Source organism: Gadus chalcogrammus, chromosome 2 (genome assembly GCF_026213295.1).
Source record: "Gadus chalcogrammus isolate NIFS_2021 chromosome 2, NIFS_Gcha_1.0, whole genome shotgun sequence".
Classification (NCBI taxonomy): Eukaryota; Metazoa; Chordata; class Actinopteri; order Gadiformes; family Gadidae; genus Gadus; species Gadus chalcogrammus.
The window spans coordinates 12,763,316-12,775,033 of NC_079413.1; the positions used below are offsets into that span (position 1 = coordinate 12,763,316).

General features: G+C 42.6%; 4 protein-coding genes across 5 annotated transcripts in view; 2 read left to right on the plus strand and 2 right to left on the minus strand.

Annotated features, from left to right (window-relative positions):
• tbl3 (transducin beta like 3) overlaps positions 1–2,453 on the minus strand; it is a 26,519-nt gene extending 24,066 nt beyond the window's left edge. Inside the window, exons 1-8 of the mRNA XM_056581011.1 lie at positions 2,269–2,453; positions 2,102–2,153; positions 1,906–2,001; positions 1,766–1,813; positions 1,423–1,564; positions 863–947; positions 455–625; positions 243–318 (exon numbers count right to left, since the gene is read on the minus strand). Of these exons, the coding sequence (XP_056436986.1) occupies positions 243–318; positions 455–625; positions 863–947; positions 1,423–1,564; positions 1,766–1,813; positions 1,906–2,001; positions 2,102–2,153; positions 2,269–2,300 (702 nt within the window). The 5' untranslated portion in view covers positions 2,301–2,453. The remainder of the gene's footprint in view (positions 1–242; positions 319–454; positions 626–862; positions 948–1,422; positions 1,565–1,765; positions 1,814–1,905; positions 2,002–2,101; positions 2,154–2,268) is intronic.
• rnf151 (ring finger protein 151) lies at positions 2,388–5,553 on the plus strand. Of its 2 annotated transcripts, none has more exons than XM_056581437.1 (5): positions 2,388–2,819; positions 2,913–2,994; positions 3,577–3,746; positions 4,042–4,138; positions 4,492–5,553. In XM_056581437.1, the coding sequence occupies exons 2-5, from the start codon at positions 2,992–2,994 to the stop codon at positions 4,972–4,974; spliced, it is 753 nt and encodes a 250-aa protein (XP_056437412.1). In that variant the 5' UTR covers positions 2,388–2,819; positions 2,913–2,991; the 3' UTR covers positions 4,975–5,553. The 2 variants fall into 2 exon arrangements, with proteins under 2 accessions (XP_056437412.1, XP_056437401.1); XM_056581426.1 differs by having other exon boundaries at positions 2,388–2,595.
• Positions 5,554–6,423: 870 nt separating this feature from the next.
• rps2 (ribosomal protein S2) lies at positions 6,424–8,076 on the plus strand. The gene is made up of 5 exons (XM_056581378.1): positions 6,424–6,595; positions 6,708–6,797; positions 7,062–7,503; positions 7,766–7,857; positions 7,943–8,076. Exons 1-5 carry the CDS (start codon positions 6,455–6,457, stop codon positions 8,024–8,026), a joined length of 849 nt encoding a protein of 282 aa, XP_056437353.1. The 5' UTR covers positions 6,424–6,454; the 3' UTR covers positions 8,027–8,076.
• Positions 8,077–9,156: 1,080 nt separating this feature from the next.
• On the minus strand, positions 9,157–11,664 carry ndufb10 (NADH:ubiquinone oxidoreductase subunit B10). The gene is made up of 4 exons (XM_056581481.1): positions 11,431–11,664; positions 10,996–11,134; positions 10,502–10,641; positions 9,157–9,322 (listed from the first exon to the last, which is right to left on the minus strand). The coding sequence occupies exons 1-4, from the start codon at positions 11,576–11,578 to the stop codon at positions 9,240–9,242; spliced, it is 510 nt and encodes a 169-aa protein (XP_056437456.1). The 5' UTR covers positions 11,579–11,664; the 3' UTR covers positions 9,157–9,239.
• Positions 11,665–11,718: the final 54 nt, after the last annotated feature.

An 11,718-nucleotide genomic window follows, 5' to 3' on the forward strand; every position in this document is an offset into this window, starting at 1 on the left:
ACTTTCGTTTGTCGGTTATAGATTTCCCTATGCATATTTAGTATAAGATGATTAATGTATGCAACTCAACCATGTTCAATCACTGTACGAGTTATTGTATGTGTAATATAGAGTTCAGAGTCTGCGATTGGCTATGCAATAAATTGTCATTCATTTAATCAGGGACGATAATGTCCAGCTTATTACAACAAGTGGATGGGATGAAGCTCAGGCGTCAATGGTTGTACATGCCCAAGTCTCACCTCATAGACCGGCACGGTTCTTGTGGCTGTCCGCGTCTTCAGATCCCACACTGTACAGATCTTGTCCCTGCCAGAGCTGCAAGCAGGAGGGCCAAAAACAATACAGGACAACACAGTTGAAACCATCACGTCGCAGTGGGAGGTCTATTGAAATATCTATTGAGTGACACATGACAGGTAGGGGTAGGACGACTCCCAGGGTGTTGGCGTACCTGACCATGGTGTCCCCGCTGGCGGTGAAGGCTAGCGAGGTGACGGCGCTGAAGTGGCTCTGGAGCACACAGAGGCACAGGCTGGAGCGCAGGTCCCACAGCCGGATGCCACAGTCCGCAGAGGAGGAGAACAGCTGCAGAAGGCTCATGTCTGGGTGGAAGTGAACCAGGCTGCGCACATAGAAGACAACACAGGGATATTGAACGTATTTGGGCTTGAAGGATTTATTGGGAACGCGAATAATTAACTTTCTGAATCTTTTAGACAAGCAAATAAATACAAATACATTATGCATAATAAACGATTTAGGGACAGAAACATAATGTCCCTAAATCGCAAACCCGAAGAATAAAAAAAGAGTGATGTTATTCAGGGAGGTCCAAGGATTTTAAAGTATAGCTACTTACTGAACAACACCGGATGATCCCTTGAGGTTGTGAGTGCAGTACTGCTTTATTATGTCCCACAGCTTAATGGTCCCATCACAACCACCTGCAACAGGAAGACAGCAGTGTAGGACCCAATTGTCAAATGTTAACTCACTTGAAGCCGTGTGTCTGTTGCAGTTTAAAACTATTGGATCTGCCCGGTGCCACTCTGGATCTGCCATAACCAAATCTCTAATGTTTGGCCGGGAATCACGTTGCGCGCAGGATGTAAACAAGCCAAACACTGTGCGTGAAGATGTCCCGTCAACGAGAGCTGACTTTAACGTCATTGATCCTAGCCACTCCCTCGGTTCGCTGAAGGGAAATTCAAATTGAGCTGAAGTACTTAGGCGGGCGGAGCCAGGCTACCTCGACATAATTTGCATCACATTTAGATTCAACCTGGAAAAAAAATAATTTCAAGCAAACAATATATGATCTCATATAATGTTGGTGACAGTCTTGAGCCCTGCTATATAAAACAAGCATTACACACAGGTGTAACTGAACAAGTTCATGTACTCCTTTCATTAGCTGACCTGTGGCAAGAAGCGTGGACGTGGGGTCAAAGGTCATGCTGGCTATAGGTATGGTGTGAATGGCCCTCCAGGAGCGGGTGCACTGGGCCTGCTTCCAGTCCCACTGCTTCAGCAACAGAGCCCTGCTAGCTGTCACCAGGATCTGCAGCAGCACACAGAGGGTGACAGAATGATAAAGGTAAATGTGCCTCCATGCATCACATGCATCAGAACTGCAGCACAAAAGGCTCAAAAAGAGAGACAGCCCAACAGGAATGAAAAAGTGTTTACCATAAACATTTGGGTGAATACCATGCTTAATTATCATAATATTAAAGGTTGGTGTGCATGAGTGTGTATTTACCTCATCATCATAGCTCAGCGCAAAGGAGGTGATGTCCTCTTGATCATCCTACGATACAATTAAATGGAAATATAAATAATGTTTAACACTCCAAAGAGATGAGTGTAAATTGTGTTTAAATGCACAGAATCGTTATTAACCTGCTCGATGCTGTGCACAATCTTCCCCGTGCTTATTTCCAAAATATTGACACGGGATCCACAAGTGCAAAAGATGAACTTCTCATCTTTGCTAATCTGAAAGAGGTCAGAAACATCCGCAACGATATCCTCATTATTTTCCTGTTATCACTGTTCATAATGATTTTTTAAGTATTAAAGAATATGATGGACTAACCTGAACCTTTCCGCCTTTATAAAACGGTTCAATTTTATTGGAAGCGGCATAGCTGCGTGAGAAAAGTGGCCAAAATTAGTTTATTTAATTTAAACGACAGCACACTTGGTTAGCCCATTGCAAGCTAGCGAGTTATTCACTTTACACGTGCAAATCATCAAACTTACTTTGTTTTGAAGTGAAGGTTGGTGTTTTCCATTTTACTGAGTCGACTTACAAATAAACGCGTTATGCGCAACGCAGATAATACTTTATTCGTTATACATGCAACAAATTTTCACTGATCAACAAATCCCACATGTCGAGAAGTGAGAGTCGCAGATTTTGTACGTCATCATAGCTCGTAGTGCCCCACAACGCTGTGATTGGCTTAATAGTTTATATCCCAATTTGTCATTCAGTAATTTTTTAATAAAGAATACATTAGCTCAATAATTACTATACGTCATTAGGGATTCACATTTCAAATACAATATAATTCAAGATTTCTTAACGTGAGTGACTTATAATGGATTGTCCTCTCTAAATTATAACGTGCCTGTTTTGTTTTGACGTTCAAAACATCTATTCAGAGCAATGGATGTCGCTAGAGAAGTGGTTCGCCGTGACAAAAAACTGTCATTTTCCAACATGATTGGCGTTCACCATGCTAGAACAAGACAGAAGGCCCACGCCTCACATGGAAAACAATTATCTCCTCCGTGGTTTAGATATATTGGTAGATATGCATTTGTTTACGCGCATGTTCCCTGACTTCATGCGTTGTGAGGAAGGTTCATGTATGTGTTCTATTGATAATGTGGGTGTGTAGCTTGTGTTACATGACTGCGAGCGATATGGAGTAGCCCTAAACAGGAATGGAAAGAGGCTGATCAGCAGTGAAGGTTGTTATGGTGAGTTTTGGCTTCATTGAAAAATGTTATTTAGGATTCGAATGAGATTGACAAAATGTGAATGTTTATATTGTATGTTATATTGAGCGTTGAAAGTTTATTTTGGTAAATGTGTAGTCATCCGCTGACTTTGGTCTCTGTTTAAAATAAAATTCTATCAAGTAATCGCTTATTAAATTTTCAATTTCCATATTATGTACGTTATGTAGGTGTTAATAAATATACATTACTTTTCTTATTACATTATCTGATCACATGTTTTTTCCCCCAGAAGGGCAATTGTAGTTGGTCCCATTTGCCTTAACAATGACACGCTGATAGTTACAGGTTAGGGGCATTTGTGATCCCAACCCTATAAGTAGTAGTAGTTGTAGTTTCCATAAGCTGGAAACTAGCGATTAATAACAAAACCTGAATAACAATACACTAATACATCATTAGAAATGATAGAAACCATAACCTATGTTATATCCATGTTTTAAAATGTATGTCTTATAACATATTACATTAATAATCAAACATTTCTCACCACTCTTAATAAATGTGTGTACGTCATTCTGATTGGTCACCCCATGTCTCCAGGCGGATTCAGAGGCATCACCGCAGAGCGGGGGTTACGATGTGGAGCTGTTCGTGGACACGCCGGACTACGACCTCATTTGCACCATCTGCCAGGGGGTCCTACGATGCCCCGTGAGAGCCACGTGCCATCACATCTTCTGCAAGAGATGCATTTTGCAATGGCTGAAGAGGTACAGACCTCACTGACCTATGGGGATTATAACTTCATTCACATTACACAGTTTCTGGGGCAGGGGAAGTGCAGTGGTTGGGTTGTTGGACTCTCAGACAAAAGTTTCTGGGTTCCAACCCGAATGTCCTTGGCAGTTGCTCACATGCCTACGTGCTGTAGGCCTCCCTGAGAAAGAGGCCTTAACCCTACAATGCTTATTAATGACGTAAGTCGCCCTTGATTGTTGGCTAAATACTAAACAGGAGTAGGAACAAGTTGCAGAGCAGTGTTGACTGAAAGTGATTCCTCTCTAGGCAGGAGACATGCCCGTGCTGCAGAAAGGCTGTCAACCAGAGCGTCATCTTTGTCATGTTCAAGCTCAGCAGGTCGATTGGCCGCATGAAGATTAAGGTAGGTACACAAAGGAGGGACAACGGCTATGATACTTTCTTCAGATAATGTCGGTTTTCAAAACTCAAAATGAACTTAATCAACACTGAGGCACCATGAGATTAGGAGCCAGTCTTGTCACAGGAAATTTGTTTTAAACTTTTTCTTTAACATTTCTGTTGAAATACTTTTTTGCATTATGAAGGGAATTGAATGTTCTGGAATGACCATGTCAAACTCCATCTCATGTTAGCCGTATGAACGGCCATGCTTTCACAAAACATATACCCAATGCTTCCCTAAGTATATCGTACTCTATGTCTAGAAAGACGTTAAGTTTCCCTCAACACGTTCTGCGCCTGGTCCCCATCCAGTGTAGGAATGAGATCCGCGGCTGCTCAGCGACGTTCCCACTCGCGGAACAGTATTGCCACAGCATGAGCTGCGTCTACGAGCTCATCCCCTGCCCGTACCAGGGCTGCCGTGCCCAGCTCCTCCGCCGCGACCTGGACACGCACGCGCGCCACTGCGAACACTGGCGGCAGCCCTGCCACATGGGCTGCGGCGTTGTGCTGTCCCACCGTACGCAGGCCCAGCACAACTGCTACCGGCAGCTGAGGCAGGAGTACGCCTTGAGGCAGAGGAACCACCGGGCCATCGCCGCTGCCCTGCAGCGGAAAATGCGGCGCATGCAGAGCACCATGGCCCACATGAAGAGGCAGATCGGCCTGATCTGCGAGAGCCTGGAGGTCATGGACGACCTGCAGGAAGAGGAGGTGGAGGAGGAGGTGGAGGAGGAGGAGGTGGAGGAGGACCAGGGGGAGACCAGCGGAGGCGCCAGTGCCAGTGGCTCTTGATTAGGAGGAGGGTTTTCTCTTGGGTTTTGTGTGTGTGTGAGTGAATAAGCTACATGTTTGATGACGTAAAGAAAAGTATTAAAAAATACTGTGGTTTACAGAATTTTTAGATGGTCTTTCGTGAACTGCCAATTGTTAATGCCTCTGTTGCCATCTTGCTTGTTCACATTTTAAAATCAGAGTTTAATATTTTGACTGGCGAAAATCTTGGGTCCTGCTTTTTGTCTATGTCAATGAGAAGGAGTTTTTTATTTGGTACAAGCTTGTAATGTGGCATTTGGTAGGTATATTGTATAAATTGTTTTACCCAACAGATGTTGATAGCTGATTTGTTTGGTGTCCACTTGCAACTAACACATGGTCATGCTATTTACAATTTTTTCCGATGCCACCTCAGGGGACCTATAGAACTGGTTTCATTATTGACCATCTTATTTTTGCACAGTACAGCTTTAAAAGTGAAATGATATGATGATAATGATGAATTCCAATGTCTATGTATTTTTTTTATAAAAAGGAATTATACATTATAATGTCCTTTGTCTGTTATTTATCGATATAAAAACAGTCATTAACGAATTTAAGAGGTAATTATATCGGAAAAAGGTTTCAATTGGAAACAAAATGCTCTTATTTTTTCTGAAATAAGGAGAAAATCTCAAGAGAAGCTGTTATTCACATAGTTAAGATCTCGACTCTAAGCAAAAATGATAGACAAATAAAGATGATGCATCTGAAAAGCAATATTTTCTAATACATGAGGTCAAGCTAAAAGTTTGATAACATAATTTAGCATTTTAACTAAAACCGTAGCGACCCCGTACTTTAAAGCCTCTGTGGAGGGTTATGCTGATCAGCAGCAGCAACCGTACTCCATAAAGGTGAGTTTCTTGAACAATTTTTTGCGTCATTAATTCAGAAAGATAGGGAAGAATTAATTTTACATAAAACCTTTCTCTGAGAGAATTAGGTCGTTCATTCAGATAAACAAGAGCAGAATAGATTTTACCCAGTGAATGCATTAAGCTTCCGGAATTTTTTTGTAGTTCTTTTTTTTTTTAAATATATATATCGATACGAAGATTACTTTGGAGTCATAGGATCCATCACAGTTGTCTTGTTACCAACAGCGGCACCGCTTCCCTAAACTATCGCGAGAACAAGTAGTATAAATACAGAGCGGAACTACTGTTTATTCTTCTTCCTGTTATACAGATCACGTAAGTCTACCGCACATCGAATGCGTGCTAAAATCTACAACAATCTCTTTCATCTTGGTTTTAAATATAGTGATTTACATATAAAACGTGAACTGAAATGTTTAGTATTATATCTATTGATACATTTACTTACTGGGATATGAATAAAATCGTTATCTATTGAACACTGCTCTGGTGGCAATGCTGATTGCTTCCTAGCGCTTGTTTCCTCTAAATAACTGGGATGCTCATTTTTAATCCAATGTTTAATCCATCAGCAAATGGCGGACGACGCCGGTGGTAGAGGAGGTTTTCGCGGAGGTTTTGGTGGCGGCGACCGTGGCCGCGGACGCGGCCGTGGTCGTGGTAGAGGCCGCGGCAGGGGCCGTGGAGCTAGAGGCGGCAAGTCGGAGGACAAGGAGGTAAGCCCCACTTTACTGCCCATGTTAAATAATAACTTTGCGTGTTGTCAATTTGCTTCTACTGATTAAAAACGAGACCAAAACGCGTCGGTAACTTGTTGTATTGTTTCAGTGGGTGCCCGTCACCAAGCTGGGACGTCTTGTCAAGGACTTGAAGATCAAGTCCCTTGAGGAGATCTATCTCTACTCCCTGCCTATCAAGGTAATTTTATGTCTCTAAATCGTGATTTTATTGCTCTAAATTTAAGAAATAGGTTAAGATAATGCTTTCTTTTGGATCAGAAAGATTGGCTGCTGGATATGTACATGTTCTTTTGCACTTAAATCGACAAATGGATATAGTTCAGCAAAAATGTATTACCGTATGCTGCCCTAATGACCAGGTGACCCTTGCAGTGATAAATCGTATTGTGTTTTCCCCTGGATAAGTAGTTGACTCAATTAAATTAGTAATTTTCTGTTTCAGGAGTCGGAGATCATCGACTTCTTCTTGGGGTCGGCGCTGAAGGACGAGGTGCTGAAGATCATGCCTGTCCAGAAGCAGACCAGGGCTGGTCAGCGTACAAGGTTCAAGGCCTTCGTTGCCATCGGCGACTACAACGGCCACGTTGGTCTGGGTGTCAAGTGCTCCAAGGAGGTGGCAACCGCCATCCGTGGTGCCATCATCCTGGCCAAGCTGTCCATTGTTCCAGTCAGGAGAGGATACTGGGGTAACAAGATCGGCAAGCCCCACACCGTGCCCTGCAAGGTGACCGGTCGCTGTGGCTCCGTCCTGGTGCGTCTCATCCCTGCACCCCGCGGTACCGGCATTGTGTCGGCCCCCGTGCCCAAGAAGCTGCTCATGATGGCTGGTATTGACGATTGCTACACCTCTGCCAGAGGCTGCACCGCCACCCTTGGCAACTTCGGTAAGGGTCCCGTTGTGTTTGTTAGAGGTTGAACCTGCGATATTTGATTCTCCTTGCTCTGCCCAGATTCGCCTTTGCTGTGACGATTCTGTCTTAAAACGGAGAGAGAGTAACGGGCATTATTAGTGCACGGCAGAAGGACCTCTCAATGGTGTCTTCTGTTCCCCTGTTGTGTGCTCTACATTCTGTTTAGTTAAACTGAAGTGTGGCCAAACCTCCCATTGCCGACGGCTGCTCTAATACTTTATGCTTTTGTTTTCAGCCAAGGCTACCTTTGACGCCATCTCAAAGACGTACAGCTACCTGACCCCTGATCTCTGGAAGGAGACCGTCTTCACCAAGTCACCCTACCAGGTCCGTACCCTTCCCAGATAGGTTGTGATCTATTTCGTTAACTGCTTGTGGTGCAGAAGATGCTCATCGTGTTGTTTGTTTGCAGGAGTTCACTGACCATCTGGCCAAGACCCACATCAGGGTTGCCGTGCAGAGGAACGCAGCACCTGTGCCACCCGCCACCTCCTAATTGCTTTTGTACAGTGGCTTCGTTGAATAAAACTTGACCAATCAAAAGCATTCAGTCTGACGCATTATTTGAATGTGTTGCATTGAATCGGGTTGCTATTGGAAGTACTTGAGAATTTGAATCTAACCCATGTTTTAATGTGTAAAGATAACTAGAGCTTGCTTATTTGTATCTGCATTAAACTAGCGCTAAATCAGCGGTCTTGAGTTTAGGAAGTTGTTTCCACTGACTTATCTGGAAGCCACTAGTTTTCAGTTCCACAAGGGAACTTTTATTTATACTTGCTCTGCATAGGCTACTGGCAAGTTCAGCACTGAACTTTGACTTTTCCCTGTAAAAGTACAGCCAGCTACTGCAGTGCATATTAGGTCATAACGTACAGAATTAAGTAAAGATTATTTTACGTGAGGCGGCAATGGACTTGTTGCATAGAGCAACTAGTGTCCAGAGAACAGGTGTAGCCACAAGGGGGGGTGGGGGTCAGAGGTTGCCCCCCCCAGTATGAAAAAAATAAATAATCCTGAACGGAAACCGTCTAAAATAAATTATAAGAACTATTAGTTTGACCTGACTTATTCTTATTCAAAGTGTTATATTTTGACGTTATGAATAAATACTGCACACTAATAGTTCCCCGTCATCAGCGAAGTGCCATCCCAAACACTGGCCCGAGCTGGCCACCAAAGTAATAATATCCTAGCTACGCACCTGCCGGTGGACAGGGGCGGTCGAGTTAAGAGCTAGTGACCAACAGAACTGGATGGGTTCAACACCTGACTTAAGTCATACCTGGCAACGGGTATTAATCATAGGGTTAATATGGGTGTATAGTGAATTCTCGAAAGACATTTCAGTATCACAAGCGGTAACGGGTGGAGTCTGGCCAAATGATTAAAGCCCTTGCGGTTGAAGTATTATGAACTGGTTGTCCAACACCCTTGGGATCTATGGGAACAATCAGCTTATCTCCAAATAAATATTTGAGCTTGCCAATGTTATGGGCAAGAGCATGTTTACTGACGCATCATTCCACCTGTTTCACTGCTATTGATGATGAAGCCTATTTTGGGCAGGTTGGAAAGTCTTACAAAGTTTCCAAAAATGATACTTCATGGAAAGATGAATAGAGTGGAAACCATGGCTACATAAATAGATCCCATAAAGTTTATTTTACAATTATCACACGGGTAAAGACTGAATACAGTTATTTGTTTTAAGCTTTCTGAGCATCCATCATCCTCTCCTTCTGCTTCATTAGACACTTCCTTCCACTGGCGTACGCTCCCAGATCTCCATCTGCAAAATGGCAGAAGTACATTAATATACATTTAAAGATATATATTGCTTAGCTCTAGCAATGACACGCATAATAAATAAAAGACATGTACATTTCAGGGAGGTGCTGACAATGACTGGGGCAGGGGGAAGTTGTTTATTGCCTGTGGTGCCAAATGTTTTGAGCTGGGTTTACCCGTAGGCATCCATGGGTAAGATACCAGATTGCTTCCTGCTCTTCATGAAATGCATCTGAATTAATTGCGTAAATATGCTTTTCAGAGGTGTTGTGGATAATAGTTATGACATTTGGTGGACACGTTCATCCAAAGGGTCTTACAATGAAGAATGTAGATAGATTCTTAGCAGTTTTGGCCACAGTAGGAATTGAACACTGGCGTGTTAATGCCATGCTTAACTGTGCAAGGTGCTAGACAGCACCTTGCACATACAGTAATATACTGATACAAATAGATATTTTCCTCCATGTAAATTTTTTTTGTTTGTGTTTCTTGACGACCATCATTTTTTCTCAATGGGGCCTTTTCATAGCCATACTGGAACTTGTGAGCCCACTTTCTGTTAGTTTTTTCCAATGCCAACTTAGCTGTTGAGTGCAACCGAATCCATGCTGAAACTAACCAATGGTCTGGCCTGAGGTACCACCAAGCATGCCAATCAGGATGCATGGGTTGAACCATTCTATCTGTTTTTTGTCATAATTGGCCTATAACAGTCCAAGATGTATAAACACACAATAAGTTTTAAAATATCGCAACAAGCAAAAAACATATATTTAGGCAGCTACTGGTGAAGTGCATGTCCTCATCGTAGATCTGGATTCCAGCAACCAGGAATCAGATCTAAATTCCAACATCTGAATCATACCTCCATGGGACATGATTTGGGACAGAACGTGTGTCATACCTAGCACTTTGGTCAACTGTTGTTTTTTTAAATGTGCTTTACAAATAAATGTACATTTACATATACCATCCTACTTGGATATTTATGTACTTTATATTTTTGAGGGAGTCCTGGCAAAGATATCCGTGTTCAAATAACAAACTAGAAAACATTTAGAAAATCACAAAATCATATGCCTAAAAAGACTGAAAGGAGGAAACAGATCTAAGGTAGCATTTACGAGTTCCAACCCATACAACACTAGATTAACAACCTCCACATAACTTTACTTACAGCGCGATAGGAAGGCCTTCGTGGCATCATTGTAATTCTGCAGCTCCTTTGAACAGTTCTGGTGGTAGCTGTCCCCCTCCCTCTGCGTGCAAGCCCTCATGCGCTCCTGGAGGATACGGACAATCTCCTGGTCCACCTTACTGTTGTAAGGAGAAAGCGATAGAAGAGTAGAGAGAGGGAAGAGGAACCGAGTGGTGAAAAGGACATGAAGTCAAAATATAATGTCAAGAAATATATATTAAAAAAAGATCGGTTGGATAATTTGACTTTGAGCATCAATATGGACATGTTGAACTTTACTTTCTTAATCAGGTATTGAATACATCTCTACAGCGTGTCATATCATGAGTTAGCAAACCGATAAAGATCGGTCATCAAACACAAGGTGCTAAAATCGAGAACAGGTATATAATTATGTAAGCTAGGTCAACTGGTAATTTCATTGGATGGCCCAATCAGCAGTTGGCGGTACCAAAGGATGAGACGGAGCTTACTAGTCTCTCCTCCACTGCATCTCGGCTTCATAGTAGCAGACATAGTCGCCCTCCTCGCACTCAGTCAGATCAGGGACACGGCGGAACCTCTGGTGGTAATAGACTGACTTGTGGCCAGACTGGATGCTATCAATACATTCTGGAGAAGGGACAGAAACATAAATAATCAGAACATATTTTAAAGAATTTGTTGTATACACATTTTATAGAGGTCACATTTGCATTGTGCCAAAAAGCATCTAGTCTGCTAACATCGTTAGCTCAAGTTTAGCACTGCAAGAAGCATTCCCTAAACATTTGAATACTTTGTCATTGCCATTTCCAAAATCAAACAGATCGATGTAATCGTCTATTTTGTTAGAAGGTACATTCTCAGAAGCTCTAATAAGATAGCGAACAACATTAGATAATAATGACAAGTTTGACTCCACCAACCTCTAAATTTGGTGACTGGGAGATCCACCGAATAATAGAACAGTTTGGACGCGATCACTGCTGGACTTGGCAGGCTGGTCTGTTTATTATCAGCTGGCGTCCGACGTGGAGGCACTGGGTAAACATCTTTGTCGAAATCATCAGGCATTGTGCCTTATTTTAAATCGGAAACAAGACAAATCCTTAAATTCGACCTAGTCTTCGGTCCTTAATACATGACGCATGCGCAGACAGTTGAATATGGCGGCTTAGAGGTCAACACACACGTATTTTTATTTTTATTTGTAT

Excerpts from the sequence above, each read along its gene's own strand:
- ndufb10 (XM_056581481.1), bottom strand. The coding sequence starts at position 11,578 with ATGCCTGATGATTTCGACAAAGATGTTTACCCAGTGCCTCCACGTCGG. Across the intron at positions 11,135-11,430 it reads CCCAGTCACCAAATTTAGAG|AATGTATTGATAGCATCCAG; the intron begins GTTGGTGGAGTC and ends TCCCTTCTCCAG. Across the intron at positions 9,323-10,501 it reads GAAGGCCTTCCTATCGCGCT|ATGGAGATCTGGGAGCGTAC; the intron begins GTAAGTAAAGTT and ends GCCATTTTGCAG.
- rps2 (XM_056581378.1), top strand. The coding sequence starts at position 6,455 with ATGGCGGACGACGCCGGTGGTAGAGGAGGTTTTCGCGGAGGTTTTGGT. Across the intron at positions 6,798-7,061 it reads TCTACTCCCTGCCTATCAAG|GAGTCGGAGATCATCGACTT; the intron begins GTAATTTTATGT and ends TTTCTGTTTCAG. Across the intron at positions 7,858-7,942 it reads TCACCAAGTCACCCTACCAG|GAGTTCACTGACCATCTGGC; the intron begins GTCCGTACCCTT and ends GTTTGTTTGCAG.
- rnf151 (XM_056581437.1), top strand. Across the intron at positions 3,747-4,041 it reads ATTTTGCAATGGCTGAAGAG|GCAGGAGACATGCCCGTGCT; the intron begins GTACAGACCTCA and ends ATTCCTCTCTAG. Across the intron at positions 4,139-4,491 it reads TTGGCCGCATGAAGATTAAG|TGTAGGAATGAGATCCGCGG; the intron begins GTAGGTACACAA and ends GTCCCCATCCAG.